The 21519-nt window shown below is 32.8% G+C and overlaps 4 protein-coding genes across 4 annotated transcripts; 3 read left to right on the forward strand and 1 right to left on the reverse strand.

Moving 5' to 3' along the window:
- The first annotated feature begins 862 nt into the window (after positions 1-862).
- On the forward strand, positions 863-6409 carry LOC145636489 (tonoplast dicarboxylate transporter-like). The gene is made up of 6 exons (XM_081688063.1): positions 863-1388; positions 2806-3286; positions 3872-3915; positions 4156-4251; positions 5059-5569; positions 5927-6409. Exons 1-6 carry the CDS (start codon positions 930-932, stop codon positions 5962-5964), a joined length of 1629 nt encoding a protein of 542 aa, XP_081544189.1. The 5' UTR covers positions 863-929; the 3' UTR covers positions 5965-6409.
- An 8398-nt stretch (positions 6410-14807) lies between these two features.
- On the forward strand, positions 14808-15167 carry LOC145637350 (cysteine proteinase inhibitor 5-like). The gene has a single exon (XM_081688807.1). It carries the CDS (start codon positions 14808-14810, stop codon positions 15165-15167), a length of 360 nt encoding a protein of 119 aa, XP_081544933.1.
- A 1861-nt stretch (positions 15168-17028) lies between these two features.
- On the forward strand, positions 17029-17382 carry LOC145637352 (cysteine proteinase inhibitor 1-like). Its single transcript, XM_081688808.1, has one exon. The coding sequence runs from the start codon at positions 17029-17031 to the stop codon at positions 17380-17382; it is 354 nt and encodes a 117-aa protein (XP_081544934.1).
- A 957-nt stretch (positions 17383-18339) lies between these two features.
- LOC145636490 (nucleolar protein 56-like) lies at positions 18340-21519 on the reverse strand. Its single transcript, XM_081688064.1, has 8 exons — positions 21172-21519; positions 20509-20714; positions 20213-20370; positions 19933-20120; positions 19583-19835; positions 19221-19369; positions 19001-19132; positions 18340-18890 (listed from the first exon to the last, which is right to left on the reverse strand). The coding sequence occupies exons 1-8, from the start codon at positions 21374-21376 to the stop codon at positions 18592-18594; spliced, it is 1590 nt and encodes a 529-aa protein (XP_081544190.1). The 5' UTR covers positions 21377-21519; the 3' UTR covers positions 18340-18591.

A 21519-nucleotide genomic window follows, 5' to 3' on the forward strand; every position in this document is an offset into this window, starting at 1 on the left:
CTACCCTAAGCTAGATATTGGACCACTAAGCTTATGGAATAATATACTAAGTATATGATTGTGATATACATACTCGTGTTATCGATCTTATAGGCATGCATTTGATCAATCATATCATTGTAAACCTCAAATCAAAGAAGTTTGAAATAATAATTGAGTATCTTAATATATATTAGGATTCTGAATTTACTAAATTTAACTTTCTATGAACTAGTAACAATTAGCTCGCGGATTTTGGTCAAAAATATTAGACATGTCAGAATTTGAGTTACTAAAGCAAGCTGTCATGCCAAAAACTAATCACTATGCCGCAGTATTTTGTACTCTGTAAGTAATATAGAGTTATTTAAGTTTTTTTTACGAAGTACTAATAATTCAACGTCTCAAAACTAAAATACTTTGTAATTTACTAAGAATAATTTGGCCTCCCTGGTGGTAGGTCTCCCTCAGGTGACAAATAATAAAGTTATTATTATTATTATTGCGCTACATGTCGAAAATTTGATGGATGATTTAGAGTTGAAGGAATTTTACTTGGTTATTTTTCATTCAAAGAAAGAAAACAAAAATTACAAATTATATATCATGTGATGGTTGAACTAGCTTTTAATGAGACAAGCTATAAGGAAAGAAATAATCAAAAGGCCAAATGAAATCAAACAATATGAAATTTCCTTAAAAAAACATATATTATATGAAATAATTAGTTCATGGTCATAAAAGTTCCAAGAGACAACAAGGCAGTCCATGTTCTTTCATATTATCCAATAGCAATATCCAAATTCCATAAATAGTAGACCCCCCCTCTTTCTATTATTCTCATACGTAATTAATTAATTACCTAGTTAGTATATATATATATATTTTCATTTCCTCCATTATAATTTCTTCCTTTTTCTCTCAACTTCTCTCACTATAATTTTCTAGCCATGAATGTTACAGATGACCACCATAAGCACGATGATGATCATGAAGCAATCGCGACGAATGATCTTAAATCACCCCTTCTTCCCCTCAATCACAACGATGTTAATCAAGAGAGTTCCACCTCCCTAATCATGTCACTTGTCACACCTAACACGTTCTTTATTGTTCTAGGACCTTTGTTATGTGGAGTAATATGTATGTGGGTCAAAGTTGGTGAATTGGAGTCAAGTAGAAATATGTTGGGTGTTCTTGCATGGATTTTTACGTGGTGGCTAACCATGGCCGTCCCTATGCCGATCACCTCCATGGCACCGTTGTTCCTTTTCCCGCTTTTCGGAATCTCTACCGCCGATGTGGTTGCTAAGTCTTACATGGATGATGTGATTTCTCTTGTGCTTGGTAGCTTCATTCTTGCTCTTGCTGTTGAACATTATAATATTCACAAGAGGTTGGCCTTGAATGTAAGTCCTAAATGTTTTTTTCATTTTCTTGTCACTTTTAAAATTTGTTGACACGTAATAGTGAATAGCTAGTTTTTATGTGTATAATTATTAATTAGGACACATGCTTATGATTGTTTGTTTTTGTTAAAGTTTTACCTATTAAACTAGCTTATTGGATCAATATTAATAACCATAAGATTCACAATTGATACATTTATAGACTTAGTCTTAATTACCACCATTTTGGGTTGTTGATGGTGGTGATGATTGCGTGTTTTGAGTTAATCAACTATTTAATTTGCAGAATATTCAATATGAATATGTAAGTAATGTACACCACATAGTTGAAAAGTAAGATAGACATAAAAAGATATTTATACTTTATCTTAAAAGTTGAAAGGTGGCATCTAATTTACAATTGTGGCATACAAACTAATTGATCTTCAATTATTATTGCTCGATTTTCAATTTTAGCTATTACTATGTATTGTGTACTTATTTAGTTGTGTTACGTACTTGCATACGTAAAACATTATAAATTTACTTCCTTAACATTATTGTATGACACTATTACATACATTAAACATTAAACTGTAGTTGTTGTTACTCTCTAAGTCAATCATCTTATAAACATTAAGGATTTGGGGATAATTGGATCAAAGTTCTAGTCTTTCTTACATTTTAATTTTGGTTATTCTTATTGGAGATATGACTTTAATTAGTCTTTAAAGTTGAGGTGAAATTAAAAGAGTTTTGAATTAATCATCCCCTGACAAAGACATATTATTATTCTAGTTGTATCCCTTAAATAAAATATGTTTTTAATAAACCAATTTAGTACAATAATTGTAGTCCCTACTAATTATAGTAAGGCGACAGGTGGTGCAATGAAGTAAAAAAGCCAAGAAATAGATTCCATTATTATCACTCACTCATATACAATACGGAGTAATAATTTACATCCACTCAATTGATAGGCAGTTGGCACATACAATACATGATTGGGGATACTTGTTCATTTCACATTGGTCTATTTGTTTGTTCATAACATCAAATTATATGAAAGATCAAACACTAATTTTCTATTGGTCCAAAATTATTTCCATGTGCTAATAGTTTGTTTTATAGTTCAATAATTTTATATCTTATGAATTATTAAAGCCTTATTCAACTCAATGCACCTTAGAAAAATAAGATTCACTATATAAGAAAAATCAATTTCAATTTATTATAATAATCATTATTTTAAATCACCAATATTTCATTTTGTAATTATTAGTACATAGTTGTATGATTAAATTAGTGAAATACATTGTTCATAGTTAATTATCTAGATTATATGCATGTACTCATTTGTTTATACCAAAAGCATGTTCTAATTAATTTCCTACCAATTAAGACAAATGCATGTTTGATGTTTCAAATATATGTACAGATAACTATATTATTTTGTGGCGACCCTGTAAACCCTCCTCTACTTTTACTTGGGATTTGTGCCACAACGGCATTTGTCAGCATGTGGATGCACAACGTGGCATGCGCCGTGATGATGATGCCCGTGGCCACCGGAATCTTACAACGACTTCCGACTACGAGGACAGGGCAATCCGACACCGTGAACAAGTTTTGTAGGGCAGTGGTCCTTGGAGTGATATACTCTGCGGCTATAGGTGGAATGTCTACTTTAACGGGGACAGGTGTCAACCTGATATTGGTTGGGATGTGGAAGAGTTATTTTCCTGAAGCAAATCCCATTAGTTTCAACACTTGGTTCTTCTTTGGGTTTCCTTTGGCTGTCGTAATCTTATTGTTTATGTGGGTTATTCTTTGTTGCTTGTATTGTGAAAGAGGTTCATCAAGGGTTCTTTCTAATTACTTGGATAAAGCTCATCTCCAAGCAGAACTTGACTCGCTAGGTAAAATACACATACTCTTATCTTTACGGAATTCTTTTATTTAGTGAAATTAGATTTCTTTTAACTCCGCCATCCTTTATTAAACAGTCTTTTTATTTTAAATTTATCATAAACTTGATTTATTGTAAAATTCGCACCATAAAAACTCACTTAATTTATGGGTATAGATGAATTGAAAGTATAAAATCATGTATCGTTGATATATCTAAGTACATGAGTACATGTTTAAGTGAAGTTTGACACATTTTTTCTTTTTTATTTTTTTATTTTATTTTTACAAAGGACAAATATTTTATTGTTGAAAGAGTAAAAGAGATAATTATGAATTCCACCAAAATTCTTAGTGGTAGATGGATTTGATTAAATTTAAGCTGACAAGTAGGAAAGAGAATAAGAGATGCATCTTATCCAAAACTTTGAAGATGTCATACATGGTATATTATACGTGGCTTAGTTTAATTATATTAATGTACAAAGTACACGTAGTATGAAAGTTGGATTTAGAACTTATCCAAATCGATTATTTGACTATTGACTCTTGTCAAGGGATAATTTGATTGTTTATTATTTTTCATGTGGGCACAGGTCCAATGTCCTTCGAAGAAAAGATGGTGTTGTCCGTCTTTTCGGTAAGTAATATTTTCTTGGTTCAAAATTAATATAAAATGATCGGATTAAATGTATAAATTAAAATGCTAATATGATCAACAATAATACTAAAAAATCGTAATAAAAGATTAATTTTTTAATGGTTATATTTATGGACGGTATATAGCGCTTAAATTAATTACAGTATGATCGATGGTTGTTGAATAAACTATTCATAAGTAATGAATTTTTACTTTTTTTTTTTATCCTTGGGAATGTAGGGGCTAATAGTGCTATGGATGACAAGGAACTTGACAGATGAACTACCTGGATGGGGAGCTCTTTTTAAAGGAAGAGCTGGTGATGGCACTGCTAGTGTAAGTACTTGCATTGTAATTTTATGTAAATACATTTAATTAACGTTAATAACCAAAATTTATAAAGGAATTTTAGGTTTTCTTTTAGTTTTGAGATCATCCTAATTAACTTTGACAATCAAATTTCATCCATAAATTAAACGTCTATCTTGACTATCTTATAAAAATGGTGTACAAAATAATTCTTAGAATAAGCTTTGTAACTACTATTTCACTATTTGATGCATACAATTAAATTCGGTGGACTGTATAGTATTTGGGCAAACTCTCCCACGTTGTTGACATGTGCTTGTCTCAATCATAGTAGTTTATAATTTGATCACAAAAGTCACGTCAACTTGTTTCAATCATAGTAGTTTATAATTTGATCACAAAAGTCACATGAACTTGTTTTCAAAGAATAGAGATTTGTGTAAGTTCACTATGGGCCAATTTCAAACGTTTATTTTCAGTTCAGTTTAGTTTAGCTCCTAATTTACTTCTCTTATAAAATATTCAATTCATTTCAACTCAGCTCAGCTCAGCTCAGTTCAGTTCAGTTCAGTTTATGAGAACATGCGCTACATGTGTAATTAAAATAGAGATGTGTGTATGTAAGCTAAATTTTAATTATCATATACTTAACATACATACTTCGTAACACATTATAGAAGATTAAATATTAACTTACTAACTACTATGTTCATATGAAAACAGAAATTTTAGAATATAGAATTGGAATTCCTATAAATTTTTATGTTGCACATAGCATCACTCTTAATACTCAACCATTATAGCTTGAACTGATTAGGCTACATATATGTATAGGTTTTGATGGCAACTTTGTTATTCATAATACCAAACAAGAGGCAAAAGGGAGAAAAACTAATGGATTGGAACAAATGCAAGAAGCTGCCTTGGAACATAGTCCTCCTATTAGGGGCCGGTTTCGCTATAGCTGAAGGTGTCCGCACAAGCGGCCTTGCAGATGTCCTGTCCAAGGCTTTGGACTTCCTTGAGAGCGCCCCATTTTGGGCGATTGCCCCGGTGGTGTGCCTCATTGGTGGTACTATTACCGAGTTCACCTCCAACAACTCCACCACAACATTGTTGATCCCGTTGTTAATACAAATTGCAAAAAGCATGCACTTGCACCCGCTTTTACTCATGGTCCCTGGTTCAATTGGAGCACAATTTTCTTACTTGCTTCCTACCGGAACACCGTCGAATGTTGTTGGGTTTTCTACTGGGCATATTGAGATCAAGGATATGCTTAAAGTTGGCTTCCCTTTGAAGATTTTTGGCACCCTTGCTCTATCTGTTCTAATGCCTACTCTTGGTAAGCAACTTTTTTAATACCTTCTACTTCGTATTTTAGACTTTTAGTTCATGACTTAAATTGACTTATTTGCTGTTAATTAAAACTATGTACATGACTAAATTTAGTGGCGGATTTTAAAATTTTAGCGAGTTCATGACAAATTGATATGTTTTTATGAAAGTCAAATGATTATTATGCAATTAGGAAATTAGATGTGCTCTGTATTATTCATGGTCTTGTTTTTTTTATACGTAGTAGTATGACATGTACCAAAGTGTACTTCCATGCCCTGTCTATAAGTAGACTATTAAATGTGCTCTGTATTATGAAGGAAAAAATGACTAATTTCCTTTCTAACAAATTTCTCTTGAGCAGGAGCCTATGTTTTTGGAACCGATAAAATGGTGAACTAGCCATTAACTTGGCGCAGCCAATAAGCATTGTAACTTTGATCAGCTATTCACCGGTATATTACTTAATTACTGGTGGATGATGCAGGGCTTAGGTGCTATATCGATCAGTAGGGCTCGGCGTAATTCTATATATTAAGAGCCAAAGATGCATATTATTCCAGTGTATATGTACTTATTTACCACCCTTGCTGTAGTGAGGAAAATTTATGCCTTCCGGTCCTTGAAGCTATGTTTGATAACTCATTTCATCGACTAACTTGAATGATCGGGAAGTTAATTTGTAATTTTTCATACTCGCCGTGAGTAGTAGGATCAGATTGTAGCTAGCTAGTTGTGAATCTTGTGATCTTGGAGGATCCAAGAATTGAAGAATGTCTATCATAGAAAAGTTGTAAATTCCAAGTAATCAGTCATATATATATATATATCATGATTATTTTTATTATAGTGGGACTTATTTTAGTTAGATTATTCCTTTTCTCTATATCTATATATAAGTACTAGTATAATCTTTTGAACATCAAAACATAGTGGCAATGAGAGGAATTGGAATTCATTGTTTAAATATCCATGACAACATACAATAAAAATCTAATATCTCTCATTACTGTTGTGTCACAAGTTTATTCTTGTTCATTCAAACTAATAAAGTTCAACCATAATCCACAATATACTACAAATAAAAACTGCAAATAAGACGATGATAAACTTATTTTTTTGAAATAAGTAACAATAAGTTGAAATAAACAAGGCTAGAACGTCTAGCAAAGCCTAAAATTTTTTGGACTTAAGACAGAAATGAAATCTAAACTAAATAAAATACTACGTAGAATACTTGATCTTTAAAATGGATGGGATATTCACGAGTACTACTTTCACTCTTTAATTTCAGTTGTACTTTTGTTTAAGGTTCACCGTACTTTTCATAGAAAGATTATTAATATAATTACATACTTGTACATGGTTTTGCAATTGATTAAGGTGTGCAAGTGCAACTGTACCAATATGTGATATGCTAACAAATACGTAGTATTCCCTCCGTCCCTAAATTACATTCCTCTTTGGAAATTTACACGGGAATTAAGAAGGGAAGAATAAGACAAATAACAATAATTAGATAATGCAATGGGAAGTACAAAAATAGATGAGTTATTACTCATGATAAGTCACCAATCCTTTGCAAAAAAAAAGGACCAATCACATGCTCCTAATTAAAAAATTTTAACCAATCATATTCATTGTAATTTGGCAAATGGATTATGAGTGAGATTAGGTAAGGATGAGTGAGAATGCATTAAATATAAAACTGAAAAAGAGAGTTGATTTACTAAAAAAACTTACCAAAAAAAGAAAGGAGGAATGTAATTTTGAAATACCAAAAATAGAAAGGAGGAATGTAATTTAGGGACGGAGGGAGTATTTTTCTAAGAATTAAACTAATATGTCATTATTAAACAAATTATATTGAAATGTATCTATTAAATGTTCTGGCCTGGGATCCCATGCATAGGAGACAATTTCCACTTGTGAACGGAATCACACGATGACTTTTGCATAAACCAAGGATCCAAAGGAAAGATCTCAAGCAAATTCTATGTTTATATAACACATACCCTATAATAATATATACCATTTCTTGATCTAGAACTAATCAAATATGAGGATGGGTCATCAACTCTTCTGCCTTTTCTCTCTTCTACTCATCACCGTCGTCTCCGACGCTGAAGAGATCCCCCCTCCGGATCTAACTGGAGGCTACAGTCCAATAACGAACCTAAGTGACCCACATGTGATTGAGGTGGCGCAATTTGCCGTCAAGGAACACAACAAGCAAGATGAAGCCCACAAGGTCAAGTTGTTGAGCATCCTTAAGGGGTGGACTCAGGTTGTTGCCGGCATCAACTACCGCCTTATCATCACTACCAAGACGCTATGCAGCCACACCGATGTCCACCATTATGAGGTTGTGGTGTATGAAAGGCCATGGCAACATTTCATGCAACTCACCTCATTCAATCAAACTACAGAATAATTGATTATTATAATACTCCTTAATGTGTAGACTTACAAGTTACAACCGTCAGATTAAATTTAAACCATGCATTGTATTTCGTTCTACTAAATGTAAACACATTCGACTATAATCTTTCATTTTTGTATCAGTTGTACGTATAATAAGAGTTTTACCTGTCTAATTTGTCAATGCATGGAGTATTAATTTTGAATACCTTATAAAGTCATTTATGTCATTAATGTATGTCTTTGTTTCTAATAAAAGATAAATTTATGATTGTAGACTTATATGTGTTAGATGTTATATATATAGGGCTAGGATCCGGTTCTAACCACCCTCTATTTGTGAAATGAACAATCAATTATTTTCTCACTTGATAAATGAGCAAATATTTCTTTACTCATTTGTCAAATGAGCATATAGCTCGTCGCTCATTTGTAAAATGAACAAATATTTCAAATAAATGCTACAGATAAAAGTCAACAGATTACTACTTCGCTCGGCTCGACTCAGCTCGTTAACATCTCAAGATTAACATTTGCAATTTTTCCTAAATACTAAAGTCATTAAAAATATGAGCATAATCTATCCATGTTCATGTAAGATTAAAACACAGTTGTCTCATAAAATACAATTAAAAGAGTTGACTTAGGAAAGAAAACTAGATTCCCATGAGTATTATTCGTTAGAAGTTACCTTCACACGTTTTTAACATTAATTTGGACAGCTAGCATACTACAACTATGAAGTTGACCTTAAATCATACTACTTGTCCAAAAAAAGAAAAAAAAAAAAAAGTTGACCTTATAGTCTTATACTATACCTCTATACCATGGAAAGACAATATAAAGAGGGATGATATATTGATCTTATTATAACGAAATCGGAAAACAAAAGCTACTTGTATAAACTTTTGCAAACAAGCTAATTCAATGGCTGCACGTAAGTTCGCATTTGATGCAAAGCCACTGATCTTAGTCGTACTACTTTTGCTTGCGGCATCAGGTTTGTACTAAATTAAATTTCTATGAATTTAATCACTTGCTTTTATTCGTTAATCTGTACGTTATGTATTCAATATGTAACGGATATTGGTATCATTAGTTCATTACTGAAATAGTGGTGGTTGGCAATTTTACAGATTGTACTATGGCTTGGTCTTGGGGGCCATTCGACTTTGCTTGCTTCGAGAGACTTGAATTTTGTGCACTTGGAAACGAATGCTGTGAAGGACTGTATTGCGCTGTATATGGCCCTAGTATTGGTACATGTTGTAGCCTATCCGAGGTTAGTGGAGGCCCTTTTTGTGTGGAGCCCTAGTATTGGTACTTGTTTGAAGTTGGCATCCTGACTTTGGCCAATAAACGATTTGAAGTTGTACGCTAATTGTTTTAATTTGTTCTTTCTATTTAAAAAAGTGTACGAATAAACCAGAAAAAATCACTTGCAGGGTCCTCTTTATTTTTTCTCTCCAGGGTTTTTAAAATAAGTGTTTTATAGGTCAGAAATAGCTAAATTTCTCCAAAAATTTGGTTATTTTCGACCCTTTTCTTTTAATTTCTTTATGTTTTTGTTATTGCATGAATTCAATAAAACTACACTCTTTAAAGGTATTAAATACCCTTATAGTGGGTTTATGTTTTTGTTTTTGAGTTTAGTATGGTACAAGTTGTTTCATGGGTAAATATTTGTGCGGGGTCGAAAAAGTGGTTAATCATTCAATTACAAGTAGATGAATCAGACAAAAATTTGCTTCACGACTACAACCGATTCATAGACTCCATCGTCAAAATATCTTATTTAGATCACAACTTTATGAAATAGGGTATGAAGAATGTACGAATTACAACAACGATTGTAACTCTGCTAAAAGGATGTTTTTATTTGATTTAATTGTCATGTATTTAGGGCATGTTCTCATTTACTATACTGAACTGAAATGAAGATAAGCTGAAGAGAACAGGTGTTTAATAGATTTAAGTCTCTTTGTTGAATTGATCCTACGATTTTTTATTTATGAATCAATCTTTAATAAAAAGGAAAAATTGCTCTCATATCATTAATCTGAACTTTGCCTCATCCGCCGAAAATAATCCCGACTTCAGTTTATTATCTATCACTCCCTACTTTGGGGGGTATTAATTTTCGTTGCACCCAACAGGTCATCTAACCTGATGTAACCTATAAAGTGAAAGGGGAGATGAGAATCGAGTTAGGAATGAGAAATGGGAGAGAAATAGGGAGGGAAGGGAAAGAGTGGGCCCCGAATGACGTCATGTGGTAATTAGGATGCAAGAAGGTGGTAACTTTTGATGTTTTTGAAAATAGAAGGTGGTAATTTTATAAAAAAAAAAATAAAAAAAAAAAAAAATAAAAAATAGAAGGTGGTAATTGCTAAAATGGACATAATAGAAGGTGGTAATTGTCAAATTTTCCTTATTTTTATTATAGTGGGACTTATTTTAGTTAGACTATTCATTTTCTCTATATCTATATACAAGTACTAGTCCAATCTTTTGAACATCAAAACATAGTGGCAATGAGAGGAATTGGAGTCATTGTTTAAATATCCATGACAACATACAATAAAAATCTAATACAAGTATCTATCAATTAACTGTTGTGTGACAAGTTTATTCTTGTTCATTCAAACTATTAAAGTTCAAGCACAATCAACAATATACTACCGATAAAAAACTGCAGATAAAATAATGATTTGATCTGAACTTATTTTTCTGAAATAAGTAACAATAAGTTGAAATAAACAAGGTCGGGAAGTCTTGCAGAGCCTGAAATTTTTGTGTTAAGACATAAATGAAATCTAAACTAAATAAAATACAACGTACAATACTTGATCTTTTAAATGGATGGGATATTCACGAATACTACTTTACTTGTATTAAAAGTGCACCACGTACTTTTCATAGAAAGATTATTAATATAATTACATATTTGTACATGGTTTTGCAATTGATTAAGGTGTGCAACTGTAGTACCAATATGTAATATGTTAACAAATTTTATTCCTAGAATTAAACTACTCTGTCATTATTAAACAAATTATATTGAAATGTATCTATTAAATGTTCTGGGATCCCATGCATAGGGGATTTATCTACTATGTCATTCTTCAAAGAAAGGCTCACGGCGGTGAATCAAGGGTTTGGCGAATTTTTAGGCGTATTTTGGGTACGTTTTTGGTGCAGTTTTAGGGGTCTTTTGGTGGGTTTCGTGATTAGTTTTGGGGTGTGTTTTTGGGGAGGTTTTCAGGCAAATTTATAGGGTTCAGGCGGCTGTTTTCAGGCGACGGGTTTAGGTTCGAATTGGTCAATTTCATGAAGGTTGCAGGCGACTTTTTGGGGAAGATTTTTGGCGATTTTTTCGGCAGTCGCTCTTCTTCTCCGGCATCAAATTCGTGACCCATCATTCTGGATGTTCATTGGCTAGATGGGACATTGATGAATAATCTTGAAAATAACGAACCTAAGTGACCCACATGTGATTGAGGTGGCGCAATTTGCCGTCAAGGAACAAAACAAGCAAGATGAAGCCCACAAGGTCAAGTTATTGAGCATCCTTAAGGGGTGGACTCAGGTTGTTGCCGGCATCAACTACCGCCTTATCATCACTGCCAAGACGCTATGCAGCAACGCCGATGTCCAACATTATGAGGTTGTGGTGTATGAAAGGCCATGGCAACATTTCATGCAACTCATTTCATTCAATCAAACTACGGAATAAGTATATTACTCCGTATTACATTTAGACATACCATACCGTAATAGGTTAAATTTAATTATGTACTTGCATTGTGTTTTGTTGTACTAAATGTAAACATATTCGACTATAAATAATTTTCATTCTTGTATAAGATGCTTTAGAATCAAATTTAAGAATTTCACTCTTGAAAGCGTCTCATAATTCAATTTACAAAGTATTAATCTTGAATGATACTTTATAAAGTCATTCATAAATGTCATTGATAGATGTCTTTGTTCTAATAAAAAAGATGAGTGATTCTATATATATGTGTATTTGATGTTATGTTCTCCAATAATATATTTATTACCAATCCATAGAGTTGTGGCATGGATCAATTCAACAACACTACCAAGTTAACGTGTTGGTGCAATTTAGAGGAAAGCAAAAGAGCCAAACAGTTGAGTTTGTTATATACTCCACGTACAATATTTTCATGGGTCGGTGATTTGTAAATTTTGTTGTCATAGTATAGCGCATATTAAGGTAATAATGAATCATAGTATTTTGACTTGCTATGTTGCAAAACAACCTCTAGTCCTCCAAATGTCAACACGAGTTATCAACTACTTAATTGATTGAAATCTTAAGAAGTGGTGAATAAATATTAAATCTTGTTTGTCACGTAATTTGTGGCTTCTTATACACTAATTTTAAAAATAACTTAAAAATAGTCATCAAACAAAATAAATTCACATATTCGCACCCTAATTAAAGACTAAACTTAGCTACTTTACAAGGGTAAAAAAAATCAACAAAAAAAATTATTTGGAAACTTTGTGATTTTTTTGATGAAAAATATGTGGAAACTAGGGGTCTGTTCTCTTCATATTATTTTCAGTTCAGTTTAGTTTCAACTTTCAATAAGTTCAGTTCAGTTCTTAAATTCTTTCTCTCATAAAATATTCAGTTCAGTTCAGCTCCAATAAGTTCAGTTCAGTCAATCAAAACAGACCCTAGGTATGAGAGAGTTCTAAAAAAAAAAAGAGGCGACAAATGAAAAAATGATGAATCCTACTGCAGTGTTATACTACTAATCTACTATCAATAGATTTTCCAATGTGATTTAATCTCATATTTCTAACACTATTTGTTAAACTACTATCAGCGTTATACTACTATTTGTTCGTGACTTTAGTTTCTAGCTTAGTGCTATGAGTTGGTACTCGATCTACACAGCTCAGCTAGCATTAAATTTCAAGTGATTAGAGTGTAAGACTAATAATGTGAACGAATTGAAAAATAATAATTTATCAATCAATTTATCAGTAAACTTTGAGAGTGACAAATCAAAGAATTTTTTTATAACAGTATGCAATGAATTATACGAAATTACTAAGTACTCAATCCATACATCTAGTGGGCCTATAATAGATTTTATTGTCTTGTGCTGTTCATTTGGGCTGAGACAAATTGGTTATGGAACTCACTTACTCACCTCATTTTTTTGGTAGTAGTATATTGTAATACTCTTTGTTCGCCGGATATGGCTTTTTTAAATAAGTTGTTATTGAAATTATCTTAATGTTCCCAATTTCCCACAAATGCTAGGATAGAACTCGTAGATTTTGGAATTGTTTAGGTTGATTCCGATATGGTTCGAAATTTTAAAATCGGTTTCGGATTCAGTTTCAATAAATATGGCCGGGTACCCGGGTTTGCTCATTCCTAAATCCTAATTGTAGTAGTAACTTGGCGTCAATGGTAGGCATCACTCCCGGCCACTAGTCCCCTATACTCATTCTCCTTCCCTTTTATAGTGATTGCAAAGTCAAATTCGCACATTTCATTCATTACATCAAATTAGATTTGTCCTTTCTAATTATTGATCTTCTTATGTCTTGTTATACTTTGCTCATGCAACATGCATATTGAATTTGTGGTCCGTATAGTACAAGAATTAATAATCGTAGTACTTTGACATGCGACAAAAATGATATGAAAGAGAAGACTTTTTTGTAATCGGTAATAGATCAATCATAGATGTCTGATTGGTTAAATAAGTGAGTAATTAATAATATATTTTAAACTGAAGATAGAAATAATGTGGAGTACGTAATTAAAATTACATTCGAGGACAACTATTTTCATCTTAGATTGTACTTGTATTAAAAAAATTTAACTCGATGCACTATAGTTTTTACTAGTGAGAAATTAATTTAGACAAAAATTAGAATGAATATGTAAATGGGAATGCTTGATCAATAGGTATTGAAAAATGAATAGCATTTAAGTCACAATTTAAATTATTTATAATTTGATACTCTGTAAATCTCAAATTGGAAACTGTGTTTAATTTTCAAAGGTAATTGAAGATTTTCAAGCTATAACAATCCTCCAACTAGAGACACGTGGACAATCAAGTGAATTCTTAGCTAGTGTGAACATAAAACATAATCAAGTAAAGTCACTACAATCATACTCCGTATTATTTAATTTATATATTGATATTGTACAAAGTATTTCTTTATATACGAAAAACTCATGAGAGTGAAGGATAGATCAAGTGGTTAAAGCTGCATCTCTATTTTGAGAGATGTTGGGATCAATTCTCATTACCTGCCCTTATAGCTTTCTAAACACCCAAAAAAGATTCCCTCAAAAAAAAAAAAAAAAACACCCAAAAAAGAATATACGTGTACAAAATACATTAGAGGGAAGGACAACTCAAGTGAGCAACTAAATTGTTTTGAAAACACATGACAATGTCATGTGTTCAAATGTGATTTACGTTTGCCTTGAATTAAGAGTAATACTTTCAATGGTAACTTGTTTCATCTTTCATGTGCCATTAATTCATTTATATTTATAATTCAAATAATAAATCAATACTCCGTGAAAGATTGGACTAGATTATTTCATTTACATTTTATATTTTAATAAAATTGACCAATAAAAATCCTACTTTTTTTAGATTTCACCTCACAATTGTCCATTTTCCTTGTTCATCCTTCCCTATTCCCTATATATAACAATTCAACCCCTTAACCACCTTTCACTCTTCATATAAAAAAATACAAGTAAAAAAAAAAACATCCAATATTTCTCTCGTCCTAAAATCTAGAGAAAAATGTCGACCCGCACCACACTCTTGGTTGTTCTCTCTCTTCTCGCCGTGATCATCTCCGTCGCATCGGCAGCAGGGTTGCGCAGCGGCTCAGAAGTCGGCGGGTTCAAGCCGATCGAAAACTTAGGTGATCCTTACGTTCAAGACATCGCAAAATTCGCGGTTAAAGAACATAATGAGCAAGAGGATTCTCATCTCGGAATTGAGAAAATCGTAAAGGGTGAAGAACAGGTTGTCGCAGGTAAAAATTACCGGCTTACGATCGCGGCTAATGATTCTCATTACTACGAGACGGTTGTTTATGATAAGCCATGGGCAAAGTTTAGGAGTCTTACTTATTTTAGGTCTGTTAGCCTTGTTTAATTAGATTTTTGTTTTTGCGTTTTATTTGGTTTGTTTTACAAATGTTGTGACAAAATGTTATGCATGAATATTATGAGTAACGTTTTTAATATGGAATGGTGGGGAATAAATTTTGTGTTTATGTTTGTATTTATTTTGTGTGTGGATTTGTTACGGTGAAAATAAGATGTTACATTGTAGACAATGTTTAATGGGTTGAGGATTTGGGATGAAACTATGAAAGTATTTCCTCTGTTTTTTTTTTTAAAAAAATATATTTTTGGTTCGACTGAGCACATATGTTGATGTAAAACTTTAGTCAATACGGATTAATACCTTAAATTAGTGTACGAGTATAACACAAATTATAAAAGTTGATATTTGAAAACTATTTAAGGAGACGATTTTAATAAATATTCGCATGACTATATTTTTTCTTATATATAAATCACTAATAACATTGGTCAAAAGCTAAATATGTGAATAAATTTTAAAAATCCCATTGGTTACTTAAATAAAAATAGGAGTAACTTATTTATATTTGCCTAACTTAGGTTGCTTGACCATTAGCAAACGATATCTAAACTTAAAAGAATCAATTCTTGCCATTTTGATAATTTTTTTTTTATCATGAATTAATGTACAAATTACAAAATTAAATTAAAATTTCATCAAATCTAAAAATCAGATCAAATCAAATAAACTAATATAACCGTAACTGTAAAATAAATTTAGGTAAACAAGGCGAACAAAATAAGCCTAACTTAAGGCACCAAGACCAATGGAAAATTAAGGTAAAAAATGGGACAAGGATTGTCCCTTTATCATTTTCCATTTCAGGAAAGGTAATGCCAATACTTAAAAGCATACTAATAAAATATCCATCCACTCATCACTAAAGTCAACACCGCAAATTCTAAGTAGTGTGCAAGCAACCATAGTTTACCGATGGGGGGTCCAAGTCCAACCCATTATTAAGCAAAATACCAAACTATGGCCCCATTTTCCTCACCCATCGTTTCATGTGCCAAGTAATCCATTACTCGTACTAATTATTGCACCAAGTTGTCATACTCCTTATTATTTACTTCCTCCGTTTTTATTTCTTGTATTTGTAACACACACTTTTTTTAACGTCATTTAAAAAATATGAAACTCACACTATCTAATAAATCTAAATAGAGTTGAACTTTAAATCTATACTTCTATACTTTATTAGTATTTAAAAACACAAACCATCATCCCCGTCATGCCACATGTAATTAAAATTTAATTTTCACCAATGCCACATGTCACCTTCCTTCATTAATTAATCCCCTTTCTTATTATTTTAAAAAAGAACTAGCTTTAATTCAATACATGTATGAATATTCTCTTCAAAAAAAAAAATACATATATGAATGTTATTTGATTCATTTTCCCCCAACTTAATATCTCTACAATTACATTCAATTATCACCCGGCCCCTTCTTGACCTTTATAAACTATTCATTTTCCAATTATAACATATTATAAAACAAAAGTTACTATTGTTCCCCTTATAAACATCCCGTGCATTGTACGGGTCAGAAGGTTAATTAAGGATAATATGACAACTTTTAACCCAAAAAAACCTCTACATAATCGAAATTAATATATTTCATAAAAAACAATGTAACTAAAATGATAACCCGATACAACGTCCGGACCCACTCTATTTTTTTAAAAAAGGGATTGGATTCATCTCCCAAGTGTCCTATCTCCGCGTTCTTCACTCCCTATAAATAACCCCTTAACCACCACCCACTTCCATCACATTAATCTCATCTATCTCTCTCCTCAAATCTAGAAAATTAAAATCTAAAAAACTTCCATATTTCTCTCTCCTAAAATCCAGATAATAATGTCGAACCGCAACATTCTCTTCATCATTTTCTCTCTCCTCGCCGTAATCTCCGCCGTATCCGCTGCCGGGAGACGCACCGGCGCCGTTCTCGGAGGTTACAAACCGATCAAAGACATCAATGACCCCTATGTTCAAGAAGTCGCCAAATTCGCGGTTGCAAAACACAACGAACAATCGAATTCTCACCTCGGAATTGTCAGAATCATCAAAGGTGAATCGCAAGTTGTTGCCGGAACTAATTACCGGTTTTTAATCGCCGCCGATGATCATCAGCAGTATGAAACTGTTGTTTATGATAAGCCATGGCAACATTTCAGGAGTCTTACCTATTTTAAGAAGGTTTCTGCTTAGATTTTTAGTTTTTTTATTTTTGGTTTTTATCGTGAATTTTCGAGTGATCTGAAGAATCAAATGAATAAATGTTGTACACAAAAAAATGCTTGGAATGAATTTTGTGTAATTGTTAAATTTTTTTCAGTATGTAACTTCATTTGTCGTCATTTTTGTGTGTTTTAATTATTTGGGTCATGGTTTTATGTAATACTCCATATTAAGGAACTCTCGTAATATAATGATGTAGTCGGGATTTGATTTATGGAAGTATAAGGAGTCTCGTGATTAAATAATGTAGTCGTGATTTGATCACCTACCATTTTTTTTAATCAAGGCAATATAGATGAAGGAATCGCAGAAATTTGTACTGATATTTGAAGAAGAATGAGGATGGAAGTAACCGACATAGGAAGGAAATACTTGCCCAAAATGCTACGTTTTTCCTCGCTCTAATTTGTCTTTTCATGAAAACTTTGGGTAGAAGAAAGTTGTGCGGTTAGGATGAAATTTCACACAATTTTGCGTTTTTTTAGGATTAACACTTTTTAATACGGAGTAAGTTTTTCAAAGTTTTTTTGACAACGACGTTTTTCAAAGTTGATGACAATTGTTGTCAATCTTGTTACGAGCCTACTAATCTACTATGGTTTATAAATATAAATCGACATAAGTTTTAATTTTTGTAAAAAATTGACCAGACCTAAGTTGAAGGTAATAAATTCAGCTAAATTAAGTTGACACAAATCACACAATAAACCCTAACTTGATAAATTAATCAGCAAATGACAAAGTAATCCCTTTGAAGAGCGTATTACCAATTTATCATTAAGCATGCTTGTATTTGATAGGATAACATTAGGTGCTAGCTCAATGAAACAAATGACAAAGGTAGGGTTACGTAATTTATGTTTTGCATCATCCATAATTCGTATATTATAAATAACCTTGACAATATCAGTTAATAAGAACTTTAACTGAGTAATATCAAACATCGCATTTAACAATAACTCGTAGCACCAAAAAAGCAATTTACAATAACCCTTTGCAATTATCAAAACTTGTAATAATAATAAACAACTCATCAGTTCCTACATTACAATCAAAATAAACAAGGGATAACTACATCAGTACATCCCAAATGGATTAACCATAGATATAAGTAATTAGACGCGCCAACCGAATCAAAATCTGGCAAACCCAGGTAACAAAACATAACTTTTATCCTGTTCATTCTTTTGACTTCTTCTTTTTCTTCTTGCTCTCACTAACAGCTGATACATCTTCACCATCATCTTTGCTCTTTTTCTTCTTCTTCTTGATAGTTCCATCTTCCTTCTCACCGTTCTCAACAGCAACAGATTCTTCTTGTTCTAATCTCCGCTTTTCTTTCTTCTTTTTCTTCTCAGACTTAGTTTCTTCCAATCCACTACCATTTGTGGCAGCAACATCATCATCCTTGGATTTCTTTTTCTTACTCTTTTTTACAGCAGAGTCAGGCTGATTATCCAAGTCCATATCATCATCACCTGTGCATGTTTTAAATAGAAAGGTTAGTAGCCTGAACAATATCCTCTAACCTCAAGAATCAACTAATTCAATTCAATACCATCATACAAGACAAATGTCTGATACTCACCATCCTTATGGGTTTCAATTGCTGCTTTCATGACATCAATATTTTTCCGAGGTGCAACTCCCTTGTCATAGAAGTCAAGCCTTTCCTCTACTTGTTCACGTAGCTTTTCACCAAAAACAGTAGAGCCCTTCTCTGTATCAAATTCAAGAATCAATTTGCGTCTTCCCAACAGAGAATCAAATTGCAAGCGAAGATATAATAAGTTGCAACAGGAACTAACCTGAGAAACAGTCAATACGAGAGGCAATGGAACACTTATTTGCAAGATAACGTGCCATACGGCCCTTGTTCCGAGAAGATGCCCGCCCAATGAAAGACGAATGGAATATTAGACCATACTTAGGTGTGTTTCCTCGTGTTTTCAGGGCCCTAAACAAAGAGTAATAATGAGACACATTTCTAATGCACAATGATTCTTCTTACTAGGCAAATATGAAGATCACAAAAGCTGTAACATCCCAAATTTTTCCAAAGGTATAGTGTATCAAACTAAAGTGTAAAACCAACTAAACTAGTAGCTTCTTACCAAAAATATGCAAAGAATGCCAAGAGTACCAAACATCACCAAGTATCAGGAATTACCTGAAGAGTGCTTTCTCAGCACCAAGAATTTGAAGGGTGGAAGAAGGGCACTTTGCCAGATTTGTAAGGCTACCAGCATGGGAGATCAATCTTGCTCCGACCATCTCACCAATCAAAGAGGTCAAATTTGGGGCTATGTCGTTCATTTTTGTGACCAAGTAATCATAAAGCTTCCTCCTATACTCAGACAGATCCATTACTCTTTGAGCAAATTGCTGGACATTAATCAAGTCAACGGGAGATAATTCTTGTCCTGCAGGAAGGCCAGCATTATTAGGATTAATATTCCATTTTTGTCTTTTTTAAATGCACATGTAAAACAAACTTTGACAAACAAAGAGTATATTTACCCATAGATGCTTTAGCAGCTTCAATAATCTCCTTTGCTTTATCCTCATCACCAACAACTTCAGTCAAGGCAGATAGCTTCTCCTCAGACAACTCTGACTTGTTCTCAATATATTTGGCCAATTTAGTATAAAGATAATTGTCATTGATTATCTTAACTAGCTCAGGGAAATGCCATGAATACCACTCCCTGCATTAAGTGGGCAAAGAGAGTTTAAAAGAGCCCTGAAATCATTCAAAAGTAAGAGGGGCGCAACATAGTGTAGATAGCATGTGGCAAACCTGACTCTCATTGAAAATGAGTTAACATCTTTGTCAAGGGTATCAAGCAAAAAGATCGCTTGTATAACCATGTTGTCGACACGATTAACATTGAACTTGACCTTTGCCCTGCTGTAGCTGTGTCCTAAACCCAATTGAGATTTCTCTAAATCTCCAGGCTACATAAAATAGGAAGTGCAAAACATCCTTCAGACAAATACATCCATAACCAGTAAATAAAAACAAGCTTATCAGAATTAGGATGCAACTGTGCAAGACAAAGCCCCTAACAAATTTGAACGGGAAAAATTCACAACCTTAAGATTCTTGATGTAATGCTCAAAGTGTAATCGAACACCACGGAGAAGCTCCAGCATAAATTCATTACTTCTGCAAGAAATGTTAGTCCCTTCAGAGATACTAGCACCAAGTTTAGAGTCTGCTACTCCAACAATAAATTCCTTGGCCTTTGAATTTTGAAAACTCAGCTCTAAGAAATTTCTCAGTTCATCAGTCATAATACCTGTTCAAATGCAATGTATAAATTAGTTCAGCTTCAATCTCCTTTAAAACCAAAGCTGACACACCGATTTCAGCACAAACAAGGTAATTGATGAGCAATAAGCTGTAACTTAAGCCATTTACAACAAATGCATAATCTAATCTATGTCACAGCTACATTTTCTAAATTCAAAAGCTAAGCTATGTACTCCATGTATTACAAATAGAAAATTTAAGAGTTAAGGATTCAACACATGCATTTTCACTGTTATAAATTCAAGCATTTTATGGATGACTCAATAACACAAAACCCATCTCTCAAAAACCAAGCAGCCCATAATATCAGTTAGTAAAAATCAACAAAAACATACTACAAAATCACACATTTTTCACAATCAAAGCGAAAAACATCAAATTAACACCAACAACAAAAACCCAGAAACAAAACAAAATGAAAATGAAAAGGAAAGAAAACCCACCTTCAGAAACAGCATTGCATTGATTAAGAGCATCAAGAGCAGACTCAAAAGGCTGAAAAGCAGTAAGCTTGACAACTTGACCAAAACGATTAAGGTCAGAAACGGAGTTACGAACAGCTTCGGTGTTCTGCCCAATTTCATCTATTCCTTCAGCATTAAACAACCCATAACCGGATGAGGATTCGAATAGCAAATACGTCTTCATTACTACTTTCTCTCTCCTCCTTTACACTTTATCTCTCTTCGCCTCTGTTGAACAAGGAAGAAGAAACAGAGAGTGGAGGTGGTGGGTTTTGATTTTAGGGTTTAGGGTTTTCGTTTGATGACTGAAGTGGGGTTTGTGCGGAA

Source organism: Chenopodium album, chromosome 6 (genome assembly GCF_948465745.1).
Source record: "Chenopodium album chromosome 6, dcCheAlbu1.1, whole genome shotgun sequence".
Lineage (NCBI taxonomy): Eukaryota > Viridiplantae > Streptophyta > Magnoliopsida > Caryophyllales > Amaranthaceae > Chenopodium > Chenopodium album.